The sequence below is a fragment of the Lipotes vexillifer genome, unplaced genomic scaffold (genome assembly GCF_000442215.2).
Source record: "Lipotes vexillifer unplaced genomic scaffold, Lipotes_vexillifer_v1.1 scaffold10, whole genome shotgun sequence".
NCBI classification, from domain to species: Eukaryota; Metazoa; Chordata; class Mammalia; order Artiodactyla; family Lipotidae; genus Lipotes; species Lipotes vexillifer.
The window spans coordinates 337,221-357,999 of NW_006792541.1; the positions used below are offsets into that span (position 1 = coordinate 337,221).

General features: G+C 40.3%; 1 protein-coding gene across 1 annotated transcript in view; it reads right to left on the bottom strand.

Moving 5' to 3' along the window:
- GRHL2 (grainyhead like transcription factor 2) overlaps positions 1-20,779 on the bottom strand; it is a 119,678-nt gene that overhangs the window by 57,959 nt on the left and 40,940 nt on the right. Inside the window, exon 8 of the mRNA XM_007465739.1 lies at positions 2,529-2,623. Coding sequence (XP_007465801.1) covers positions 2,529-2,623 — 95 coding nt within the window. The remainder of the gene's footprint in view (positions 1-2,528; positions 2,624-20,779) is intronic.

Genomic DNA, 20,779 nt, shown 5'->3' on the forward strand with positions numbered 1-20,779 from the left:
TCCCAATCATGTAACTTTGGGTTTTTTTGCAGCCCGCTTATTATAAAATCAATGATATTTTAAAGGAAAACCTTACATCCTGCAGGTTGAAAAAAAAAATCTTCTCAGCCTACCTAATGAAATGGATTTAACTTTTATGGTTTTTCTTTAAAAGCTCTTCCAGTAGTTTGGCAGAAGCATCTGGAGCTATTTTTATTACTCATCGATTAACCCAAACTGCACGCAATTATGACTACCAAATAATAGTTACTGAAAATATGTATTAAAGAAACAAGTTTAAAAAAAAAAAAAAAAGCAACAAGTTTTGCTACAACAAGCAAGCACTGCCATTTGTCAAAGCATATGTGACCTTAAATGTGTCAGCCTGGAACAATACACGTGCACAAACATACATATTTCAACAAGAAAAGTGAGCCTTACCTATGGGAAATGAAAGAAAATTTAACTCACCCCCAAATTAAGTACCTCACTGGTTGACCACAGAGCCGCCATCATTCAAGATGTCCTTTCAGGTTTAGGCATTTTCTTTAAAAGGTCCCTATTTACTGGTAACAGTTAACACATTCACCTTCTAGCACTTGTTATCAGATTGCACGATAAGGAAATTTAGGGCTGCAGTTACAGCTCACTTTTACAGCTTGCTTTACCTTGACAAGGCACTTCCAAGTATAGGATCCCATTGTCTTCCCAATGGATGGCTCTGCTTGGGCCTGCCTCTCACTCCTCACACACACTGCTGTCCAGCTAATGAGTCCCTTACCTCCCTCAGAGACTGGATTTTCACACATCGTGCTCCCAGCACATGCTTGGTACAGCAGGGACAATCGGAAAAGTTTGTTTTGTTTTGTTTTGTTTTGCTTTACATGAGCGAACTGAGGCCCAGAGAGGTCAGCTGACTTGCCAGGATTCCAACCCTGGGCCCTGATACCATGGCACACACTGCCTTTTCCTTACCCAGCCCAGTAATCTAGCCTCTGGGAGAAGAGAAGGGGGCACGAGGAGAAAGCCTGGGGCTTGGGTGAGGAACTTTAAAGGGAGGTGGAGTGGGGCCTCGAGGAGAAGCTTTCCCTGCACTTCTGTGCCCATCATATCACAAGGCCTCCTGCCTTCCCTCAGATGTACTGACCCACTGGAACATTCTCCCAGCTACTATGGAGCTCTGTTTCTGCTTGCCCATTTAGGTCACCTTTCTTGGGCCTAAAGCCAATTTCATTTACTTTGTTTTATACCTGAGTGAAATGAGACACTGAGCAATTCATCTTCCTGTCTAAGTCATGCCCACAAACTCCCATCCAGTTTCCTTTCTCACCTGGCCTTCCCCTGCTTGCAGACAATGAAGCATTGAAAGTAGTTGTTTACATTGACCTTTTCATTAATTCAAAGACAAAGTCTTCTAACGCCCTCCTAGATGGTACATAACTGAAGCAGAAAACAAGCTTAGGGTTCACCTGGAACCTTCCCTTTGGTGCAAAATAAGGATCGAGAATCAGAAGGTTCAGAACACAGGGGGAAGGGTGGGCATAGCCTCAAAGTTCGGTTTTCATAAACTCGGAGACTCATGGCTGGAAAGCAAATCTGAGTATCATCAAGTCTTACTTTTTTACCCGAATCCATGCAACGGTGGACATCTATCCTCAGGATGCACCTGGCCAGAGATTTTACTGCTGCCCTTCTTAACCATGCTGGCACCAGACAGAAATAAGAAAAGCTTAAGCTTGAGGTTAACAGGAAAGAAATGGCTCAAGGTCACGGTGGTGGCTCTTCCTCAGGGAGTCAAGTTCAGAGACCTGCAGCCCTGCTTCCTGCACCCCCCCTTGACCAGACGAAGCCTCAAAGGGGCCGGGGGTCGGGAGGCTTGCCCAGCTGCTTACCTGTGCAGACAGTAGCTCTGAGCACCTTCCTGCCTCTGAAGAAGGCAGCAGTTGGAGAGGTGTTTAGGGAAACTGCAGCGCAGGTAGAAAAGATTTTTCTGGCCCAGTCCTGTCAGCCCCAAGTGCTAAAATGGAGCTTGGGGGCCTGGAGGATTTGGGAGGGACAAGGGGCCTGGCCCGTTCAGCGGGAGGCCACAGGGGAATAGGTACACCCCCTTTCTCCTTGCTCCGCAAAAGGCAATTTAGCTGCGCGTAATTGAATGTGTGTGACTCAAGAGAAAGATCATAGGCTCATTTCCCTTTTTTCTGGCTCAAGTTAACAGATCCTTCCCTACTCAGAGGCTTTTGTAAAAGAATACTCTGCAGAGAAAGGACATGGTATTTAAAAGGTGCGGCCAATGAATCAGCGCTACTTTTTTTTTTTTTTTTTTTTTTTTTTTATTTGCGGTACGCGGGCCTCTCACTGTTGTGGCCTCTCCCGTTGCGGAGCACAGGCTCCGGACGCGCAGGTTCAGCGGCCATGGCTCACGGGCCCAGCTGCTCCGCGGCACGTGGGATCCTCCCGGACCGGGGCACGAACCCGTGTCCCCTGCATCGGCAGGCGGACACTCAACCACTGCGCCACCAGGGAAGCCCCAGCGCTACTTTTTCACTCACCTTGGCTTCTTCGTTCACGTCCCAGGTGAAGGAAACAGCGTTATATGCGATCTCTTCAATGTTGCCGATCGTATTGAAGCTCTCCTTGTAATCAGCTGTGACATGAAAAGAGAAAAAGGTATTAAAAGAATCAGCGTTACTGGGCGACATGTACTGAATTATCATTTTCCCAGTGGGGAAACTGCAACTTTGCCTATTCGTCTGTCTGTCTCCATGGCAACAGTTAAGGATGTGTGCTTGCTGATAATCTTTTACTAATATTTACCCTTTAAGCATGTAAGCGTGTTCCTCTATTAAAAGAGTAAACCTAGGTGAAGCAATGTTCCTAACTGATTTGTTCATTAGTTTCATTTTTAACTCGGTTTATAAATTTCTTCCTCCTGAGAAGGTTCCAGATGAACCACCTACCTAGTCCCTCTCCTACTCACTTTTCTGCCACTGAATTTTGCCGGCAGTGCCAGTGTATTCCATAGGGATCGTTTCATAGGACAGAATATTCTCTTTATCAGCTGCGCAGGGTCTCCAGGGCTTCAGTGAAGAAATCCAAGAGTGCAGAAAAACTTATTTTTTACTTCTTTTTGGATTTAGGTAAAGAGAATTGAGTCAGTCGTGCTCAGCTCATTACCACCACCTGTCCCCTCAAGTCCCTCTCTTATTTCTTTATTTATGTAATATTTATTTATTCCTTTTTATTGTCTCTATCCCCCACCCCCAAACACAATAGCTATCAACATGTTTGCTCTGTATCCTTATGAAATAAGTTCGGTTGATTTGCCTGTGTACATAGTTTTCATTTTCACAAATTGTGCCGTACTGTGACTAGGGTTGCCAGATTTAGCAAATATTTGGATCATACTCTAAAAAAGTATTTGTTGTTTAACAGAAATTCACATTTAACTGGGCACCCTGTATTTTATCTGGCAACCCTCGCTATGGACCTTTTCAGATGTATCCACGTTGCTGGTTGTATGCCTAAATCCTAGCTGTGGCTGCATAGAATTTAGTGGTGACCACCAACTACAATTTACTTATCCCCTCTCCCCAGAGATGGACCCTTCAGTGGTCTCCAGCTCTCTGGTACCACAGACAACACTGTGATATTCCTCTGTCTCCACTGTCACTGCCTTAGTTGGTCTTCAGGTCTAGAAATGACGTTCCTAGTAGCTTAATCCTCACCACTTCCTGAGGTTTTTAGCTTATGCTTACCATCTAGATTTTTCCCCTACTCGTGGCCTCCTTGGATATGACATCCTACCTTCACTCCATCCCTTGTGTAGTAAGTAAACATTGGCCATGTCCTGCTTGGCTGGCATGACGGTAAGGCCCATCTGCTTTTCTTTGAGGTCTGGTTCACTCACAACTTGATCACCTAATCACATATGTTCTTTCTTTCTAAACTTCCATAATTATTTTTCTAAAATGAAAACTCTAATCATGTGCTTTTATTAATTTTTTAAGGCTAAAACTTACACCATGACCCATCATATGCTTTACAGTTAGACCCTGCACACTTCTCTGTGTCATCACACTCCAGCCCCACAATGGGGGCCAGAGGAAGATTCAATACTAATGATATTGGAGGTCTTTTTGCTTATAAAATCCTTTGAATATGTTTCTCTCTGAGTTAGGGTGAGTTATTACGATTGACTTCCAGTATAAAGTGTTCATTGTCTACAAAATTTGACATGTTTCTGGCCAAATGGTCATTTCCTCATCCTGTGTTCTAAGTGGCCCTATCACTCCAGGGCTGGTGGCTTCTTGAGACTTCAGCAAGTTCTCTATGTTAATGCTGTAAGATTTTGAAGTCTGCTTTCCTAAAATTCACATATCTGATCATTTTTAGATCATTTCCTCCTCATTTATCACAAAATCTAAATTCATTTGATCCTTTACCAAGATTTTAATTACCTTCTCCTACTAATATAACTCATTCCAATTAGGTTGGAAGCAGGACTCCTATTTGATTTTTCTATCCATAACACAAATAATAATAAAACAAAGTCCACAGTAATAATATCAATAAGTTTAGGGGAATTCCCTGGAGGTCCAGTGGCTGGGACTCAGCACTTTCACTGCTGGGGCCACAGTGGATCCCTGGTTGAGGAACCAAGATCCTGTAAGCCACGTGGCATGGCCAATAATAATAATAAATAAAATAATAATAATAATAAGTTCATAATAATCCACAATAAAACAAAGTCAGTGTGATTTTGTGTTTTTAAAATAACTCCTTATTACTGGGACCTGGATTGCTGGTTAACTTCAGAAAAACCTACTGAGTCGTATGGTAGTTCTATTTGTAGTTTTTTAAGGAACCTCCATACTGTTCTCCATAGTGGCTGAACCAATTCACATTCCCACCAGCAGTGCAAGAGTGTTCCCTTTTCTCCACACCCTCTCCAGCATTTATTGTTTCTAGATTTTTGATGATGGCCCAGCAATCCCACTACCGGGCATATACCCTGAGAAAACCATAATTCAAAGAGTCATGTACCAAAATGTTCATTGCAGCTCTATTTACAATAGCCCAGAGATGGAAACAACCTAAGTGCCCATCATCGGATGAATGGATAAAGAAGATGTGGCATTGGGTTGTTTATTTTTTTGTTATTGAGCTGCATGAGCTGCCTGTAAATTTTAGAGATTAATCCTTTGTCAGTTGATTCATTTGCAAATATTTTCTCCCATTCTGAGGGCTGTCTTTTGGTCTTGTTTATGGTTTCCTTTGCTGTGCAAAAGCTTTGAAGTTTCATTAGGTCCCATTTGTTTATTTTTGTTTTTATCTCCATTACTCTAGGAGATGGGTCAAGAAGGATCTTGCTGTGATTTATGTCATAGAGTGTTCTGCCTATGTTTTCCTCTAAGAGTTTGATAGTTTCTGGCCTTACATTTAGGTCTTTAATCCATTTTGAGCTTATTTTTGTGTATGGTGTTAGGGAGTGATCTAATCTCATACTTTTACATGTACCTAATTCACTTTGTTATAAAGCAGAAACTAACACACCATTGTAAAGCAATTATACCCCAATGAAGAGGTTAAAAAAAAAGAAAAAGAAAAACCTACTGAGATGTGCTCTCCAGAATGGCCCTCAGACTCACCTCCTATAATGGGTCATGTCAATCTATACTCTGACCAGAATTCTATTTCCCCTCTTTTTCACCAAATTTCTATTTTTGTGGCCAATCCAGTGGGTACAAAGTGGTATGTTAATGATATTATAGTTGCATTTCTTCTATCACCTATGAGTTCAAGCATCTCTTCACATCCAGGATAGCCAACGAGGTGTCACCTTATACAAACTGCCTATTCATGCCCTTTGTCTATAATTTTATTGGTTTCCTCAGGAAAACTTTAAAGCAAAACTATAGATCTTTACATTTTAAATAAAGCACACACACTTTAACATAGAAGCGTGTGTGTTCACCACAGGAAAGTCGTATACCATGAACAAATAAGAAAAATATTTAAAAGCAGGCACAATCTACTCACGCACTACAAACACATCTGTGTAGACTTCATTTTTGCTATCTCAGTCTCTGTCTCCCTTTCTCCAAAATATGTAAATATTTTTACACAACACTGTAACAATTATTTTTTAATTTGCTTCTTTTCCCTTTAATACATCTTCAGCATCTTTCCATGTCACTAAATAAAATTGTGGAAAATAGTTTTAATGTCCAAATACTATTATATTGGATTAAAATAAAATGCTATAACTTTATTTTGCTCCTATTGGACCCTTAAATGATGTATAATACTTTGCTAACTTAAATAGCGCTTCATCTATCTTTATGGCGAAATAGTCATATATATTTCATTATTTCATTAACATATATTCTCAGAAGTGAAATTAATAGGTCAAAGGCAAATATATTTTTGAGGCTTCTAATTCACTTTGTCAGATTGCTCCTAGAAAGGTTAACACAGTTTATATTCACAATAACAGTGTGTGACTTCCTGTTTCCTCAAACTGTCTCTTTCCAAGTTGGTATGCAAAGCATGCTAACATTATTTTATTTGCGATTCCTTGATTGCTAAAGAATAGAACAGTCTTCTATTTGCTTTCTGGCTCTTTGTGTTTCTTTATATTCTTTCTCTTTGTTTTTAAAATTTATCCATTTATTGTAACAGTTTATTGTTCTGTCTTTTGCTCATTTTTCTCTTAGGGAATTCAAATTTTCTTATCGATTTAAAGTAAATATTTAAAGCTAAGCGATAAAACAGAAAGCAAAGGAAAATGATTTTATATCCTACAAGTTTAAAAAAAGGCTTTACGACTATATTTCAGATGATTTTAAATGCAAAACTGTGCTTTCAGCAGGCCAGCCAGTTTCTTAAAATTTTGAAAAGAAAATAGATCACTGAACTTAAAGGAACTGAGTTCCCTAATTCTTCATAGCTATTTGTTTTAAAAGATAGTCTTACAATTTTGTTTTGCAATTTTTAATAAGCATTTTTAAAATCATAAATCAATCATAAATTTAAAAAGCAAATGCCATATCTAGCAATAAAGAGAAATCAAAATGGTTTGGTCAAACACTTAACCTAGATCTTTTTAAGTTTTTATTTTTCCACACCTTCTCTACCTGAAAAATTCCTCCCCTAAAACAATGTGTTAGCTTAGAAGAGTAAAGAATTTTAAAAACAAATGCAACACAAACACAAATAAATGCTTTCTGGGTCTTGCACAGGGTCTCTGTCAGTTTCTCTCTATCATGTTCACTTACTCAATCAACAAAGGTATTGAACAAATATTTACTGTGTGTTCCCTATATACTGGGCAGCGTCCTCACGCTTAAGAAACAGCAGAAAATAAGACTAGGTCCCTGATCTAACGGTGCTTACAGTTCAGAAGGAGACAGAATACAAATAATTAGACAAATAAATAAATGAAAAACATATTACGTTTAATACGCTTTTTATGCCAAAAACGAAAAAAAAACAAGACTGGTCAGGCTACTTTTTATTGGGTGGCTACATTACCTTGCTTATTTCCTTCCTACTACATATCAATGTTTTATTTATTTATTTATTTAACCATGCCATTTCCCATTAGCTATACATGCTATGTAAAGGCAAGGAACTTAAATACTGCTACTTTCTCAGTGTTTAACATTATCCAGATAAGATGCATTCCATAAATTTGTTGAGTAAATGAATGTATAATGGATCCATGAGCAGTCTAAACAAAAATATAACTAAGAGACTAATGTCACACACTCCTCTTTAACCTTATAAAAGACATATCTGTTCTTCTCTACCCCTTTGTTTTTAGTCTCCAAGCCACTCACCTATAGATGGTGAAACAGCTCTGCTATCATGTGGTGACTGTCAAAGTTTTGTACACGACTTACACACATTGATATTGCTTTGTCCACATGCATTTTAGTCTAATAAACAAAATGCTAATAGATGTGTCTCCTGTTCTGAAGGTCCTTTGATAACTGTTGTTTGCTTAAGGGTTCATGACCCTTAGTGTAGGAATAAAACCTCCACAACCTGTTGTTAATTCTTCCTGAATTTATTTCCTCAAGAAAGTTTCTCAAACCCAAATTTTGTAAATGCTGATAGCTGCAACCAGTAAAAGGTATTGTAGGACTTCCCCAGTGGTGCAGTGGTAAGAATCCACCTGCCAATGCAGGGGACACGGGTTTGAGCCCTGGGCCAGGAAGATCCCACATGCTGCGCAGCAACTAAGCCCGTGCGCCACAACTACTGAGCCTGTGCTCTAGAGCCCACGAGCCACAACTACTGAGCTCAAGCACAACAACTACTGAAGCCCGCGCACCCTAGAGCCCGTGCGCTGCAACTACTGAGCCCACGCGCCGCAACTACTGAAGCCCGCGTGCTTTAGGGTCTGCGTGCCGCAACTACTGAGCTCGCATGCTGCAACTACTGAAGCCCACGTGCCTAGAGCCAGTGCTCCACAACGAGTAGCCACCACAATGAGAAGCCTATGCACTTCAACGAAGAGTAGCCCCCGCTCACCACAACTAAAGAAAGCCTGTGCGCAGCAACGAAGACCCAACGCAGCCAAAAGAAAAAAAAAGGTATTGTAATGAGCTGGTGTAATGAGCTTAGTTTCCTAGAGCTGCCATAACAAATACCACAAACTTGGAAGTTTAAAACCACAGAAATTTATTCTCTCGTTGTTCTGGAGCCAGATATTCCAAATCAAGGTGTTGGCAGTATTGGTTCCTTTTGGAGGTTCCATGCCTCTCCTAGCTTCTGCTGGTGGCTGGCAATGCTTGACATCCCTGGACTTGCAGACATTATCACTCTAATCTCTGCCTCTGCCTGCACGTGATGTACTCTTGCGTGTCTCTGTGTTTCTTCCCCCTTTTTCTTCTCTTCTAAGGACTTGTCATTGGATTTAGGGCCCACCCTAAACCAGGATGATCTCATCTTGAGACGCTTAACTTATTACATCTGCAAAGGCCTTTCTCCCAAATAAGGTCATATTTACAGGTTCTGCGACTTAGGATATGAACATACAATTTTTGAGAGTTACCATCAACCCCTGCATCTGAGATTCCCTCCTATGATTGGAAGTCATGTGATTTGAGTGTATGGCTTATTCTTGTATGAGTGCCACTGTAGCTAAAAAGTAATCACCCTACTTTAAAAGAATTTTAAAGCATTTAATTGTGAACATACAGGCATGCCTCCGATATATGGTGGGTTTCATTCTAGACCACCCCAATAATGCCAATATTGAAATAAAGTGAGTCACACAAATTTTTTGGTTTCCTAGCACATACAAGAGTTATGTTTAGTCTGTATTGTAGGCTACTAAGTATGCAATAGCATTATGTCTAAAAAACAATGTACAAACCTTAATTTAAAAATACATTATTGCTAAAAATGCTAACCATCATCTGAGCCTTCAGCGAGTCATAATCTTTTTGCAGGTGGAGGGTCTCGCCTGGATGCTGGTGGCTGCTGACTGATCAGGCTGGTGGTTACTGAAGGCTGGGGTGGCTGTGGGAATTTCTTAAAACACGACAACAATGAAGTTTGCCGAATTGATTGACTCTTCTTTTCAAGAATGATTTCTCTGTAGCACGCAATGCTGTTTGATAGCATTTTACCCACAACAGGACTTCTTTCACAACTGGAGTCAAACCTCTCAAACGCTGCCGCTGCTTTACAACTAAGTTTTTTTTCTTTGCTCAACCGTAAGAAGCAACTCCGCATACATGAAAGTTTTATCATCAGATTGCAGCAATTCAGTCACATCTTCAGACTGAGTCGCTAACCCTAGTTCTCTTGCTATTTCCACCACATCTGCAGTTACTGCCTCCACTGAATCTTGAACCCCTCAGAGTCGTCTATGAAGGTTGGAATCAACTTTTTCCAAACTCCTGTGAATGTTGATATTTTGACCTCTTCCCATGAACCACAAACGTTCTTAGTGGCATCTAGAATGGTGAATCCTTTCCAGAAGGTTTTCAATTTACCTTGCCCAGATCCATCAAAAGAATCACCATCTATGGCAGCTATAGCCTTACAAAATGTATTTCTTAAATAATAAAACTTGAAATTACTCTTTGGTCCATGGGCTGCAGAATGGATGTGTGTTCGCAGGCATGAAAACAACAGTAATCTCATAGTACCTCTCCATCAGAGCTCTTGGGTGACCAGGTGCATTGTCAATGGGCAATAGTAATATTTTGAAAGGAATCTTTTCTTCTGAGCAGTAGGTCTCAACAGTGGGCTTAAAATATTCAGTAAGCACATGTGCTGTCATCCAGGCTTTGTTGTTCCACTTATAGAGAACCGTCAGAGTAGATTTAGCATATTTCTTAAGAAACCTAGGATTTTCAGAATGGTAGATGAGCATTGGCTTCAACTTCAGGTCACCAGCTGTATTAGCCCCTAACAAGAGAGTCAGCCTGTCCTTTGAAGCTTTGAAGCCAGGCACTGACTTCTCCTCTCTAGCTATGAAAGTCCTAGATGGCATCTTCTTCCGATATAAGGCTGTTTCGTCTACACTGAAAATCTGTTGTTAAGTGTAGTCACCTTTATAAATTATCTCAGCTAGATCTTTTGAGTAACTTGCTGCAGCTTCCACATCAGCACTTGCTGCTTCACCTTGCGCTTTCATGTTACGGAGATGGCATCTTTCCTTAAACCTCATACACCAAGCTCGGCTAGCTGCAAACTCTTATTCTCTAGCTTTCTCACCTCTCTCAGCCTTCACAGAATGCAAGAGAGTTAGGATCTTGCTCTGGATTAGGCTTTGGTTTATGGGAATCTTGTGGCTGGTTTGATCCTCTATCCAGACCAGTAAAACTTTCTCCATGTCAGCAATAAGACTGTTTTGCTTTCTTATCATATGTGTGTTCACTGGAGTAGCACTTTTAATTTCCTTCAAGAACTTTTCCTTTGCATTCACAACTTGGCTTGCTGTTTGGTGCAAGAGGTCTAGCTGCTGGCCTGTCTTGGCTTTTGATATGCTTTCCTCACTGAGCTTAATCATGCCTAGCTTTTGATTTAAAGGGAGAGATGTGAGACTTGTCCTTTAACTTGAACACTTAGAGGTCACTGTAGGGTTATTAATTGGACTAATTTCAATATTGTGTCTCAGGGAACAGCGAGGCCCGAGGAGACGGAGAGAGATGGGGGAATGGCCTGTCGGTGCAGCAGTCAGAACACATACATTTATCAATTAAGTTTGTCGTCGTGTATAGGTGTAGGTGTGGTGTCCCAAAACAACTACAATAATAACATCAAAGATCACTAATCATAGATTACCACAACAAATTCAGTAATAATAAAAAAGTTTGAAACATTGAGAAAATTACCAAAATGAGACACAGAGACGTGCAGTGAGAAAATGTTGTTGGGAAAATGGTGCCAATAGACTTGCTCCATGCAGGGTTGCCCCAAACATCCAATTTTTTCAAAAGCAGTATCTGTTAAACACCATAAAGCGAAGCCTAATAAAACGCTTCATATTACGTTTCGAATGGACTCTTATTTCTTTAAAAAAATGATGAGGCAACACAAAAACTACATGTTTTGTACACTGGTTTGTAAATATCTATAGAATACTAGCAACTACTTGGTGAGCATGGGAATATAAATAGAAATATGGCTTAGATGTTTCCAAAAAGTGACACGATGGCACAAAACTACAATTGGCTAAAACAAGTTTCTAAAAAATGTATGTCAACTGAATCTGAGTTACGAAGGTAGTTCTTATTAATCTTAGTCATTCACACAAAGGAATAACCCTAAAGTACACAACCAGCTCAAACCATCAAAAACAACGAATCCCTGGGAAGAAGAAATGAGAGTTCGTCTAATGAAATAAGAGTGAAGTTGATCTCACTGTTAATGTCATGTTGCTGGTGATAGAGTCAAACTTTCCAGGGTCTGTTCTCAGGCTGAGTGTGTCCTTGGCATGTCAGAGTGAAGCATATGGGAATGCACAGCCATAGAGATTCTCTAGGGCATGTTAGGATGACCTCCAAAGATGCAGACTGATAGTTTCTGGATTCTCGTAGTTTATAGGCTTGTGTGGATGTTCTATAACGGTGGTAATCAAATGCTGGGGTGCATCAGAATCACTGGAGGGCTTTGGTAAAATGCAGATGTCTGAGCCCGCTCCCAGAGATTTTGATTCAGCAGGTCTGGGACGTGGCAAAGAATCTGCCTTTCTAATCAGCGCCCAGGCAGGGCTGTTGCTGCTGTTCTGGAGAACATCCTGGGTAGCATGGATCTACGGCAAATTGAAATGACTGAATCCTTTGTGTGCATTTGATTTATCCCACATACAGTCTTAGAAAGCACTAGGTATGCCTTGATGTCCTACATCGACTACCCATGACGTCCATGAGGCAGATTGTTCTGCTTCCTCAAAGGTCTCCCCTCTTGGGCGGACATCAACACCACATACAGGAGGACCAGGCAGTTACCTATGTGGTGAGACGTGGGTACCACCTACTCCAAAACATTTGCTATTCTCTTGCCTGGAATCCCATCCTAGAACTCACTTTTCTTTAGGAACAGACACTGTCATCTCCTGACATGAAAACGCAAATGCTCCTGGGACAGTAGTAACTGCCACAGACTGAGAGCTTACTGAGTGCCAAGCCTTCCACCGACGTTATCTCATCTAATCCCCACCACCGCTCTGGGAGGTAGGTATCAGCATCCTCCTACAGAGAAGTTAAGCTGCTCGTGAAAAATAACGTGGCTGGTAACAGACCAACCTGTGATTTGAATCTAGGTCTGTTTAATGCCAAAGGCCATACTTTTAACCACTGCCTATATTTATCTTGCAAATTAAACACTAAATGGCCACCAGATAGCAATATCTTACAGAGAAAAATCACAGCATAGCCTATGTGGCAACTAACTGCTAGAGAAGTGCTGGGGAATGTAAGTTTGATGATGTGGAGAGACTGGACATTTTTGGACCACTGCAAATGCCTTGACAAAGGAAGGCAAAGTCAGGCGTGTGTCCTGCAGACCCCAGGAAGATGGAGCTCACAAACTAGCCCTTCTGAGAAAGCAAGGGATGTCGGGGCAAAGATGATAAACTTGACAGTGTTTCAGCAAAGGGCTGCTAGGCACACATGGATGTGCAATACTTTCTGCATGTTTTTGGCAAGTTATATTCTATGCTGAAATTATGGGATTCAATTCTATTTTAATTGTTATGGAAAGCAGGACGATGAATCCTTTGTTATCTTTAAAATTTTTTTTGCATGTAATCAGTGGTCTGTTAAAAGGTCTTTAAATTCAGACTTTTGTAGATTGAGTTTTCTTCAGACTGATTGTATGTGTAAGTGTGATTCTGGAATGCGGTCAAAGGAACTATTAATTCCTTCACTTTAATTAAGCTTCATGTGCTTGGTAAATTATAAATACCCCTTTCAATGATTTTTTGTATATATTGTTGGAGATAAAAAGAAGTGCTGTAATTAAAGTAAAAATTGCTTCTCTTTTGTAAGGTGGGGATTCTGCCTGGGCTAGTGTAATAATGAAGCTGGAATGCTGAAAATGGCTCAGGGTGCTACTGCCAATTCAGTGTGCGATACACCACAGCCTAAGAAGATGCTTATTTTGAAAAGCCAAGAACTTGGGGTAGTTCATGTATTTGGGGTCAGGATGCTACAAGGAGTCCATTTATAGAGTGGTGCCCAAAGCACAGAGAGAAAGGACACTGGCTGGGGAGACTCCCAGACCTGAATTTAATTTCTATCCTCCTCTCACAAGCCCTAAGACGTCCAGTGAAAAGTTACTGAACCTCTCTGCACTTGTATTTCCTCAGCCACAAAAGAGAGACGATGTCTAAGGGAACAAACCCTGCTAGTCCTGTAGTCAGTGACAGAAACAACGTTACTCCCCACTTTCCCGCATCCCTCCTGTCCTCAAACATCTGCTTTTCTCCGTCTGCAACGGCCAAATGGGATCAGCTCAAATTCAGGAAACAGTTGAGGGTCATTCTAGGAGTATTCGCTCTGACTTGAAATAGGTAAAATAAATAAACCTTAGTCCAAGTAGGTTCCGAGATTTTTTTGTTTTGTTTTCAAAATCAAAGAAGCCGCTTCTTAAAATCTGAATGACTCACAAGAACACTAATGAGTCCATGATTTCCTTTATAATACTTTTACCAAGTCAGAGGTAACCTGGGTTTCCTTAAGTGTGTTGACACTTGAGCTGATTTTTAGAGGCACTAAATGTATTTCCATCACTGGGTCCTGGGTCCTGAGCAAATAGTAGGAACAGCCACCAGTTTTTGAGAGCTTAGTGTGTGCTAAATACACATATTTCACAAACACAACCTCAGGCAATTCTGACCAGTAGCTTTTTTATGATTCCTACTTGGTATAACAGGCAAACGTGTCAAGCACGTTTGTCCTCCCCAGCAGTCACTTAGTTTTGAAAGGGCCAAGCTGGGATTGAAGCCTAAGAAGTTCTGTCTACATACAAAGCAGAGCCTTTTGCTTTCTGTAATGTGCAACGTTTCCAACGAGCACATTTCCATACATAATCCAGAACAAAGGGGGCTGACATCATGAAAACATAAGTTGTGACTCACAGAATGTGACTGGCATAGAAGGACTCTTTGGCACTATTAAAGCTGGAGTTATTAATAATATTATTGATATTTACTCTCCATACATCATTAAAGATGAACTCTTTCTTGGAATTTTCCCAGTAGGCTAAACCTAATATTTTCTTTGTGTTTGACTCACTCTTCTATTTCTTGAGAAGGAATTATATAGGCCCATGAGATAGCTTTCAATTGCACTGACCGTAAACTTAGAGGAAGAAAAGCATTTTACATTGTAACCCATTACTGCATTCAGATATGCTAGTATTTTTACTCTATTTGACTTCATTGTTTAAATGCTGGTCTTGAAGACCTAAATAGATGTTTCTCCAAAGAAGATACACAGATGGCCAATAGGTGCATGAAAAGCTGCTTGACATCGCTAATTATTAGAGAAATGCAAATCAAAACTACAATGAGGTACCACCTCGCACCAGTCTGAATGGTCATCATTAAAAAGTCTACAAATAACAAATGCTGGAGAGGGTGTGGAGAAAAGGGCCATATGATCCACCAATCCCACTCCTGGACATGTATCCGGACAAAACTATAACTCGAAAAGATACATGCACCCTTATGTTCATTGCATCACTATTTACAATAGCCAAGACATGGAAACAACATAAATGTCCATAAACAGATGAATGGATAAGGAAGATGTGAGATACACACACACACACACACACACACACACACACATAACACACACACACAGTGGAATACTACTCAGCTATAAGAAAGAATGAAATAATGCCATTTGCAGCTACATGGATGGATCTAGAGATTATCCTACTAAGTGAAGTAAGTCAGAAAGAGAATGACAAATACCATATGATATCACATATGTGGAATCTAAAATTTGACACAAATGAACTTATCTACAAAACAGAAACAGACTCACAGACATAGAGAACAGACTTGTGGTTGTCAAGGGGGCAGGGGATTGGCAGAGAGATGGATTGGGAGTTTGGGACTAGCAGATGCAAACTAATATACATAGAATGGATAAACAACAATGTCCTACTGTATAGCGCAGGAAACTATATTCAGTATCCTGTAATACACCTTAATGGAAAAGGGGAAAGAAAAGAATGCTGATCTTGACCCATAAAGTTGATTTCAAATTGAAAGTAGGTCATAGTCTGTGTGTAGACACATATACACACGTGCATATGTGCCTATACACACACCATGGCCTCTAGCTCTGAATTTAATTCAACTTGGATGAGCTTAAAATTTAACTCTTCTCATCAGTCTGTTATTCAGTGAGATTTAACTTCAATTTACCTATTTTGTCTTTTCAAACTATTTGTCTCTTAAATTTGTGAACAACACAAAAGTGCCTGACATATTCTGACAATTTACTGAATGAAGACATGGGTGGTGCTTCAGTAAGTAATTTATTCTTGTACATTGCATGAACTACTCATGTTTTATTCCAGTTTCCATTCTTCATTTCATTACTTAATATGCTAACAGTCTTAGAGTGAGGAAGGGGACAAGATGTTATAGGTACATAGGATTAGAAGTTAATCAGCCCAAATCATCTCAGACCTACAAACAGGGCTCCCTCCCTCCAGCACAAGTCCCCAAACTTTCCCCACCCCAGTTATTTCCAGAAACTGTAACACTTCCCAGGTAAACCAACTCTAATTTATAAAAGAAAATGGAACTCTTTCTCAAATGATGATACTTTATTATTAGCAAGAGTCTTGAGAATTGCTGTCCTGTCATAAGACATTCCACGGTCTCTCTCAAAGACGCATTCTAGTGTCTAGTAGCCCTTAATAACAGAAATAATTTTCCAGCTCCTATAATTGTCCTTTTGAGTTGCAGACTGAATAGATTCAAACAAAAGAAATAACTTTTTGGTAACTGGTGGTGCAGGACACAGACACACTACAAGAAGTATAAATCCTCAGATGGATGACCTTTTGATAAATTGGGAATTATAAACCCAATTCCTTCAGTGGCTCAAGATCCATTAAAATTAACCTCCATTTTCAACCTCCCCGATAGCCCGTGGCTGCCCAATCACTTACCAAATTGGTCCACAGATAAAGGAAGGGAAGTTTGTTATGTAGACGATAGGGTTGGGAGGTGTTTGTTCTATGGGGGATTTTTGCATTAACTGCTATTTGAATTACTCGTGTTGCTATTCCTGTTTACTTATTTTCCAACAATTATTAGAGGATTTAGATGTTATTTCAAAACTGGAATTCCAATTCTCTTAAATATATTTTTTCAAGAAGGTAAACGTGTCCTCCAAATGAGGGAAGCAATTCCCGCTCTTACTACTTTCCTTGGTGATGCTGAACCACAGCATCTGGGGATTGGAGGTGTGAGCACAGCAGAATCAGCAGCCACCTTAGAAAAGCTGGCTTCCCAATCTGTGAAATGGAGAGAATACAGTGCTGGCCTCACAGCATCTCTCAACAATGATGAGATGCTCATTTATTCAGCTCTCGGTTTTTTCAATACTTGCCTTTTCAAGAGAAGAAACACTTAGTGGCAGCTCTGCGTTCCTGGAGCCAGTTCAAAGAGTTTTCTTAAGATTGGATCCTTATTTTGGCTTCTCCAACCTCAAAGAGCTTAATTAAATTTGGGGAAAAACTTTCTCTTGGCAAGTTTTAGATTTTGTAAACAGGGAAAAAAAACCTTTAGATTTGCCTAATTCCACACTTGCGGGTACTGCAGAGGCAACGAAGACATACATTTGCTGAAAGGCAGGGTGAGAGAGAGGCTTCCAGCCATCACTGGAGGACAGCTGAAAAGACCAGCTCTACAGTTTTGCTCAGTAAATAGATGAGTCTCATGAAACTATCAGACTGTATTGCCAGGGGGTTCTTGTTTGTTTTTTTTACTTTTTAAGCCAACCAAATAATATGAAAAATGTGAGACTATCAGGTTATCTGAGATGTCATTAAATGCATCTCTAAAGAAAGAAAATAATTAGGCCCCAAGCAAAAAACATAAACTCAAATAAAAAGCATAGATTACATGTTTGAGATGAACACATGGTTTTATTACATCAGTAAAGATATAGAAAATGGCCCACCAAGTAGGGGTAGACAATGTGGTGGTACCCGGTAAACGTGAAAAAGAAAAAGATGCGAGACAGGAAATTAAAGCATTTTATGGTATTAAGCACGGTGGGTCTATTAAGAGGTTTTAGTTATCTCTGTGTATGTGTGTGTGTGTGTTTGTGTGTGTGCGCGCGTGCGCGCACATGTTAATTCTGAAAGCTCATAAACTAAACCAGTATCTCTTTATGGGGACAGCTTTAACCTTTCGTTAAAACAGATTCTCAGAGCGTCCATTCGGTGGATGCTCTTCATGCACCCATTCCCTGCTTTAATCCTCTGCGTAACATTCCTTCTGGTTAACCACTCAGGGCTTCAAATTGCCAGCAGTAGGGAAGAACTTTTCCAGAAAAGGTTTATTAAACAATAATGCCTAGAGACAGAAAAACACAATTCCTGGAAGCGGTGAAGAAAAATTAACCCAAATGAAAGTATAATTTTTAATTTCCAAATCTAGCTATCTTTTCTTGGGAAAGTTTGCTTTAAAACAACTTTCTATTTGTTTGCTTCAGGGAAAAACAATAATTTCTAGTTAAGTTAAAAAGGAGAAATTTCCCCTTGGTTTATTAGTGTAGGTATTATATTTCTATGTTAGCAATGAAGTCTTGGAGTTGTTAACCAAGTTTCATCAAAAAGTCTATAGCATAACACAATAATATATAAAATATGAGAAATTAAAGTACCAAATGCACATTTAGCTGGCGTCCAGAAAACTACTACCAAAATTGATCCTTTCATCGTGGAAGAGAACAGAGCCCGACCGCACCCTGATCTCCCTGTTAACAAGACACATGCCCGCTTACCATGGTATTACCTACATACACAGAACCATACATGGAACTTTGTTCATCAACTAGTCAGCACTGGTTGAGCATCTTTTCTGTGCCAGGCTCTATACCAGGTACTGGTTATACAAAAGTTAAAAAAACCTTCTCTCCCTTCAAGAAGCTTGGCATCTAGTGGAATGGACAGAATGTAAACTGATAAACCAAGTGAAACACAGCAGAAGTGTTACTGTCTAGACATAAACTAAAACTCGTGGAAAACTAAAACTCGTGGAGGAAGCAGCTGACTATGCCTGAAAGATTAGGAAGATCTCACCTAAGTGGGGTCAGGGGAAAAGGTCTTGGGGTGAGATGTCAGCCAGGTAAAGGAGAAGAGGCCTAGAGAAGGAATAAAGGAGAGGTTGGAAGTAACTAGGAAAACTAGTGAGGGGTGAAAATACACCTGCAGATCTGGCATGAAGAAATTTTAATAAAAGGCAGGTTATGCTGGATTCAGACATGAGTAGTAGTTTAGGATGGGGGGTAGGCATTGACTCCTCTTTTAAGAAACATGGATTGGAAGGAAAGAGGAAGACCCAGCAATAGATTTTTTGCAAGGGAGTCTGCCAGGATCAGGGCCTGTAAGTGTGGGCGGTCTGAACTCTGGCCCTGTCCTGGTCCGTTCCCTGGGGGAAGGCTGGGGGAGCCCCGGATCACCCTAGGCACACATGCCAAGGAGGAAATGATTCGCCCCAGAGGTGCTTGTCCCCAACAGAATGAGCTTCTAGGAATCATACACAGACATGCATGCAATAAATAAAAACCCACAGTGGCTCAATTTTTATTGAAAACTAATTTGTTCCGCCTGAACTAAGATTAAATTTTTAAAAATATTTGCCGTTTGTAATCTTTTATATATATAACATTAATAGCCTACCATTTTTATCACGTAAATATTGTATAACCAAAGTAGAAGATGAAACAAGTTTTCCAGGGGCTGCGGCTACGGTACTTCTCCATAAAACAGAGGCGCCCTACACTGCCTGTACCTGTGGCAACAGCCAAAGCACGACACCACGCGAGCAGCGGGCGAGCAGCGGGTCGGGCAGAGCCTGGCCCATACACCAGCCTGTTCCCTGCTGTGCAGGGGGCAGGCTCAAGGCTGCTCCTCTAGGAGAAAGAAAGAAAAAGAAAGAAAGAAAGGGGGGGGGAGGGAGGGAGGGAGGGAGGAAGAAACGAAGGAAGGAAGGAAGGAAGGAAGGAAGGAAAGGTGTGACAACTTTGTTCGCAATTCCTACTCGAAAGTGGAGTAGGATTTCAGACAGAAGAGAGCTCCCAGGCCTGGACAGCCAGCCAAGCTGAATAAGTCCCAGTGGTCAACGAAGTTCTGTATTCGAAAGTCTTCTGAAAGGCTTCTCTTTGACTCTCAAAGAAAACAATTTAGAACTAAACGTGAAGAAATATTCTGATTTCATTGGAACTTAAGTGTTCCTGAAAGCTTTATCTTAATATAAGATTGCTATTAACAACACGATTTAAAAATAAAGAGATTTGTGTTAGGGCACAGACGAAAATCCTATAATCACATGCTAATAACCCAAGATGTACTATAATTGCCTACTAATTACCATGGAAAAGTATGGGATTAATATTAACAATATAATACATCCTGGTACAGGGAAAGATTACTTACTGGGGACCAAAATTAAAGACAGATTGAATAAAGAGCAAATGGTTAGTTTCACAATTATCTACAAAATTATGTCAATATTGGTCACATTGGATGTGACTCTAACGTAATGATGCTTATTTGGACGTGCTTGTGGAATAAGTCTCATCACATGACAATCCACACCACCTGTTTCTGAAAGTGCAAAAACTGTGATGTTCATCATTTCGAAACATCTGCATTGTAAAGCAAGAAAGTAATTCTGTTCAGTAGAGAAATTATATTTGAATGAGTTTCAATATATCTGCTGTAGCTTCTGATTTTTCGTTTTATAAATCAATATTAGTTGTTGAAGGTCTTATAATTTTCCTTCCCTGTTTGAAAGGAAACAAAGAGAAAAATATCCCTTCCCAGGAAAGTGGTTTTGGAATTATTCACCGTTTGAGTAGACTTGGTATGCAGTCTGGTTCATTTTGTGATTTGTGGTTCATTTCAAATGTTTTTAAAATGGCTTACATCGTGCAAAACTGGATCCCTCCACCATGCAAATGAGTCCCGGGTAACTCCCAGCCTGCTCCATGTGTACGCAGTGCCTCCTAGTCATCGTGCCCCTGGCTGGACTCAGCACCGGCTGACCTCCACTCCCACCCCCCCACCCCATCGG